This window comes from Nannospalax galili, unplaced genomic scaffold, assembly GCF_000622305.1.
Source record: "Nannospalax galili isolate Female #2095 unplaced genomic scaffold, S.galili_v1.0 scaffold156, whole genome shotgun sequence".
NCBI classification, from domain to species: domain Eukaryota; kingdom Metazoa; phylum Chordata; class Mammalia; order Rodentia; family Spalacidae; genus Nannospalax; species Nannospalax galili.
The window spans coordinates 888028-894163 of record NW_008337625.1 but is presented as its reverse complement, the minus strand read 5'-3'; the positions used below and the strand labels follow the sequence as shown (position 1 = coordinate 894163).

Genomic DNA, 6136 nt, shown 5'->3' with positions numbered 1-6136 from the left:
GCCAGCTGGGGCCACAGGGATCCTGTATCAAAAAAAAAAAAACAAAACCAAAAAAACCCCCCCAAAAAAAAAAAGGAAAAAAAAAAAAAAAAAAAAAAAAGGGCATGGAGAGGTGGTTTCCAATCCAAAGTGCCTTTAATCCAATCTCTCCAGAAGGACATTTATAATCTCTTGCCTTGGTGGTGATGGTGGTGGTAAGGGGGTACGATGTTTACTAGACATTTAGGAAAAGGTTTCCATTTGTTTCTTTGCAAAAGTCAACTTTTTTGTTTTCGGCAATTTCCCAAATCCTAAGCATTTTCCAAAAGTATGTTTTTATCTGTTTATTTGTAGACATGGCCTCACTATGTAGCCCTGGCTGACCTCAAACACAGGGACCTACCTACCTCTGTCTCCTCAGTGCTGGGATTAAAGGCCCATGCCACCAGGCTCGGCCTTAAAGCATGTTTTAGTTTCAGTGCCTGATACAGTCTGTAAAACGAATGGGTGGGCTTCTGAATTACTCCAGTTCCCCTCACATTGGTTTCATTGACTGGCTAGTCAGGCGTCCACATGTCTCACTTCTCTTTGTTCATGACCGTTTTATTCCTTTATGGCTATCTTAAAGAAGACTGCAGGAGCAGAGGCAGGTTACTTCCCCACTAAACATTCGAATACTACATTTTGGTTTTTAGGATTGCTTTGAGACAGGATCTCGCTACATAGCTCTAGATAACATGGAACTGGCTGTGTAGACCAGGTTGGCCTAAAAGTCAAGACACCTACCTGCCTGTCTCCCAAATGCTGGAATTACAGGAGACTCAACCACACCCAGTTCAAAATACTGTTTTCTTTAAGAAAAGTTGCAACATATTTCCTGTAACAGAAGAAAATGCCTGCTGACTCTTACCACGTCCATTGATGCCACTGAAATTCACTTACCGATTTTGTTTGTTAACAGCTGTGTCTGCACCATTTAGAATCAGCTCTTTCACTTCTGTTGCACCAAAGTTTTCAACTGTGATCTATTAATTTAAAAAGTTTAAAAGGTCAATGTGAGACTCAAAACTTACAGTATTTTTTAAAATGTATGATCCTTTTCTCATTAAATATAAAACTATAAATTTGAGGCAAAATTCTGCTACCAAAAGCTTTCTTTACGAATCTTCTTAGAGCAATAACTAGGACTTTTCATCTTTTCTAATAACTTGATACCCTACCCTAAGTATACACCATCAAATACTTGGTTAGCTAAGTACAAAAACTGAGCATTTATTGTGCAGAAACTTCAGAACATAACAAGATATTAGAAAAGGACACTTTCCTCAGCCGAGTGAGCAAAGCCCACTATGGTTCAGCTTATACCACAATGCACTTACACCACAATGCACTCTTCCCATGTGACAGTTGCTACCGTCTGTCTCTTTTATCTGTCTTGTGTATCTGGTCAAACGTAGCTTTTTATTTGTTTCCTATTTAGTTTAAAGGTGTACATCATCATCATCATCATTATTATTGTACATCATTATTATTATTTTTATTTATTTATTTATTTATTTATTTATTTATTTTATTTTATTTTTTTTTATTATTTTTTTTTTTTGGTCTTTTTGAGACAGGGTCTCCCTGTAGTCCCAGCTGTCCTGGAACTCACTATGTAGACCAGACTGGCCTTGAACTCACAGAGATCTGCCTGCCTCTGCCTCCCAAGTGCTGGGACTACAGGTGTGTGCCACCACGCCCAGCTAAAGGTGTACATTATTTTTATTAACCTTTTATTTCTCTTACTAGTCTACTGATTATTTTTTTGAGACAGGGTATCCCTATAGCCACAGTTGGCCTGTAATTCACTATGAAGACCAGGCTGGCCTGGATCTCACAGAGACAGAAGGATGGGTAAGACCCTGAAACAACAGGACAGGAGTGGGGTTTCAGATTGAGCACACCAATTTAACAGAAGTATAATAAGAAAGTAAATCAAGTTCTGAAAGTATATGGCAAGTGATTCTAAGAAGGAAAGCAGGGCATATGAAAGCACATTGCATGATACCATACGACTGGATATAAATGGAAGGATCCGGGGCTGGAGAGATGGCTCAGCAGTTAAGAACACTGGTTGCCCTTGCAGAAGACGGGTTCGAATACCAGCACCCACATAGCAGCCAACAACTGTATGTAACTCCAGTCCCAGGAGATCCAACAGCCTCTTCTGACCTCCATGGGCACTGCAGGACACGGGTGCACTTACCTACATGTAGGCAATACATGCATACACATAAAATTAAAGAGATAAATAAAATTTTTTTAAAAAATGGAAGGATACAATAAAAGTTAGAAAGCAAGCCAAATTATAGGAGCTGGAGAGAAGATGAAGAGCTTACTGTGTAATCAAAGGGAATCAAGCTGGTCCTCAGCATCCACGTAAAAAAACATTAGGAGGGTCGGGCGTGGTGGCGCATGCCTTTAATCCCAGCACTCAGGAGGCAGAAGCAGGCGGATCTCTTGTGAATTCAAGGCCAGCCTGGTCTGCATAGTGAGTTCCAGGACAGGTGGGGCTACAGGGAGACCCTGTCTCAAAAAGACGAAAAAAAAAACCAACCAAACAAACAAAAAAAATTAGGAGTGGTAGCAAGCGCCTATCACCCTCTTGCTGAGAGGGGGAAACAGAAAGATACTGGGGTTCTCTCTGGCAAGCCAGCCTAACTGAAGCAGCAAGTTCCAGGTTCAGTGGGAGACCTGTCTCAAAACATTTGAGGGGCTGGAGAGATGGCTCATAGGTGAAGAACACTGTTTGCTCTTTAAAGGACCTGGGCTCAGATCCTAGCACCCGCTAATAACCAAATTTCGCTTCAGTTTTAGGGAATTCAATGTCCTCTTCTGGCTTCCTCAGGTAAAGTACGATACAGGTACATTTACATATATGCAGGCAAAATACTCATAAAATAAAAACAAAATATTTAAAAAATAAAGTGAAGAAATGATTGAAGAAAGCATCCCAATGTCAGCCTCTAGTTTCCCTGTGCACACACACATGCCACACAGACCCTGCCCCTGAAAGAGTCCATTTGTATGTGTCTTTGATACCCATCAGCTCATCACATTAGCGTTTAATGTGCAAGCAATAAAGAACCATGGAAAATCTCTAAGAAGTGACAACAGAAACAAAGTTACCACTGTTCCTGAATACAGTAGTTCACAAACTTGGTGATTAATAAACTAGAATTTAAAGTTCTTAAAGTTAAGAATCTTAAGTGGATATAAATAATCCCCTAAGATTCAGAAATACACAGAAAACGGAAGGAATTCTAGGGAAGATTTTTTCCCTAGTCTTTTAAAAAAGATTTATTATTATTAGTAGTAGTAGTAATAGTAGTAGCATTAGTAGTATTTTGAAACAGAATCTCACTAGGTAGCTGTGGCTGGTCTGGAACTCACAGATTGATTAGCTCGCCTCCCCAGTGCTGGGATTACAAGGTGTACACCTTGCTATATGTAATTATTTGGGGGGGGTGTGTCTGGGCACATGAATGCCAGTGCCCCTGGAGGCCAGAGGTCTTGAATTCCCTTAAGCCTGAACCACACCCAGGAAGGTTTTCCTTGAAAGAAAATTATGTGATAATTTTACTTTAATAGCTTAAACATTTATCAAATGTCCTTACGTATACCATGTGCATTCCAATTTTAAAATGATCAAAGAGGGTGGTGGGACAGCTTAGTGGATAAAGGTTCATGACAACCTGAGTTCAAGCCCTAGAACCCATGGTAGAAACTGAGCAGACAGGCAATGCCCAGCTGTGAGAAGCAGAGACGTATGGGAAAAACGGCTTTTAAGCAGTAAGTTCATCAGCAATATTCTCTTATTGCAATAATCTTTGCCATCTCTAATCATTCCCAAAACTGTAGGCTCAAAAGTGAATACCTGAATAAAGGTCTCTTGCATTTAAGAATATCCTTTTCTGTTATTACTAGCAAAGTGCATTAAGTATTTAAGCCACAAAGCTGGGTATGAATAATGACTGACACGCAATTATTGCTTTCAGTTTTCTTTATCTGTAAAATAGGGATAATAATAACTTCATAGGATTACTGAGGATAAAATAAATGCATGTACTATAGCTGACACACAGTAAATACTCAATAAATGTTAGCCACAGGGTCAAGAATTCCATCTATCAAAGAGACACCCCATGCACAGCTGTTATATAACCATACCAACCACTTCTTTTCATCTTACCGTAAAATTGAGACAAAATGTTTCCTCTATATCATCTTCTGGATAATCCAGTAATTGTTGCATGCTTCTGTAAAATAATATGTTTCTTTAAGGTAAAACATTATTGTTATTTTGAAAATTCTGCTTATGAGTAAATATATACTGGAGGTATTAAAAGGGCATTTGTTTACTTAAAAGCTTTCTGTATGTTCCCCACTCTTTACTTCCCAAACCTACCCTTGGCACTTTACACTAACCTCCCAACATCAGGCATTAGCTCTTTTAGATCATCCAGAGATGGCTTCTTTTTCAGTAGTTTCTTATATAACGCCAATGGAAAATGGAGATCCACAATAGTAAAATTATAAATTGCTAAGCCACAGATGACACCAATCAAGTGGAATAAATCACTATCTTCAAATGTCTGAAAGACAAAAAAGAAAAGTTAAATTCTTGTCTTCCAAGTTAAAACATTAAAAAAAAAAAAAAAATCCCCACAGTAGAAAAACTGAAGATACCTTTAATTCCAGCACTAGGGAGGCAGAGGCAGGCAGACTTCTGTGAATCTAAGGCCAACCTGGTCTACACAGTGAGTTCCAGGCTATACAGGACTACATAGTGAGACCCTTTTGCGAAAAACAAACAAGCTGCCGGGTGTGGTGGTGCACACCTTTAATCCCAGCACTCAGGAGGCAGAGGCAAGCGGATGTCTGAGTTCAAGGCCAGCCTGGTCTACATAGTGAGTTCCAGGACAGCTGGGGCTACAAGGAGACCCTGTCTCAAAAAGACCAAAAAAAAAAAGCCCCAAGCAAAAATCAAAAAAGTAATACCTAGCTGAGCTCATAACACAGAAACACACATGGTTTCACAGCTGGCTTTCTTCCAGAAACGCAACCATTTCCATATCATCAAACATTAAATGTACGGTGCTGGGCTGGGGATATAGCCCAGGACTACAGTGCTCCCCTAGCATGGGCTAAGTTCCAAGTTTGATACCCAGCATGGAAGGGAAGGAGGAATCAAGAGAGAAAGGTTGACATTAAAAGTAAAACACCTTTTGGAAAAATGCTTGTAAGGGTGTGCATATGTGTGGATGCTGGAGGATAATCTTGGGTGTCATCTTTCAGAATGCCCTACTTTGAGATAGGGTCTTTCAATTGTACGGAGCTCACCAATTAGGCTAGGCTGGCTGGCAGGTGAGCCCCAAGGATCTCGTTTCCCCAGTGCTGGAATTAAATGCCTACACCACCATGCCTACCTTTTTTTTTTTTTTTTTTTTTTTTTGAGGAGGACCCTACTCTGCAGCCTAGTCTGGCCTATAACTCACTATGTAGCCCAAACTAGCCTCAGATAGACAGTGATCCTCCTGCCTTGGCCTCTCTAGTGCTGGGATTACAAGCATGAGCTACATGCTATGGCCACATAAAGCTTTTTAAATGGGTGCTGGGGATTGAACTCGGGCCCTCATGCTTGTAAGGCAAGCACTTTACCAATCAAGCTTTCTCTGCAGCCCCAGAATTTTATTCTTTACCACTTAAAGACTCCTGCAGATGACAGCTGTGGTACTAATTTTTTACATAATAATAATTAATCACAGCCACGTGCTACAATTTTCCACCTAAAAGAAAATACCCAGGGTTGAGGATAGTCAGAATGCTAGTCGTTCACCTCCTCAGGGGAGGCAGGAACATATAATACATGCTAATACATGCTTTCCCTATCACCAAGAGCAGTCTGTTTCTCTCCTCTGCTGCACCCTCTCTCAGTGCTGGGTATCAAATACACCCTTACTCTTGCTTCAAAAATGCTTCTTAAAATACTTTAAACTGCTCTGCACTCGTCCCAAAACAAAAAAACCACAAAAACAAAACAAAACTGACCACACTCTCGAAAAACAGATAAACCAAAAGCTAAGAATGTAGTTCAGCAGGTAAAGTGCTTGCC

The 6136-nt window shown here is 40.2% G+C and overlaps 1 protein-coding gene across 2 annotated transcripts in view; it reads right to left on the bottom strand.

The window, feature by feature from the left end:
* Herc4 (HECT and RLD domain containing E3 ubiquitin protein ligase 4) overlaps positions 1-6136 on the bottom strand; it is a 114418-nt gene that overhangs the window by 15569 nt on the left and 92713 nt on the right. For both annotated transcript variants that reach the window (XM_008832656.3, XM_017798045.2), the window contains 3 exons: positions 4450-4616; positions 4214-4280; positions 922-1004 (listed from right to left, as the gene is read on the bottom strand). In XM_008832656.3, coding sequence (XP_008830878.1) covers positions 922-1004; positions 4214-4280; positions 4450-4616 — 317 coding nt within the window. The remainder of the gene's footprint in view (positions 1-921; positions 1005-4213; positions 4281-4449; positions 4617-6136) is intronic.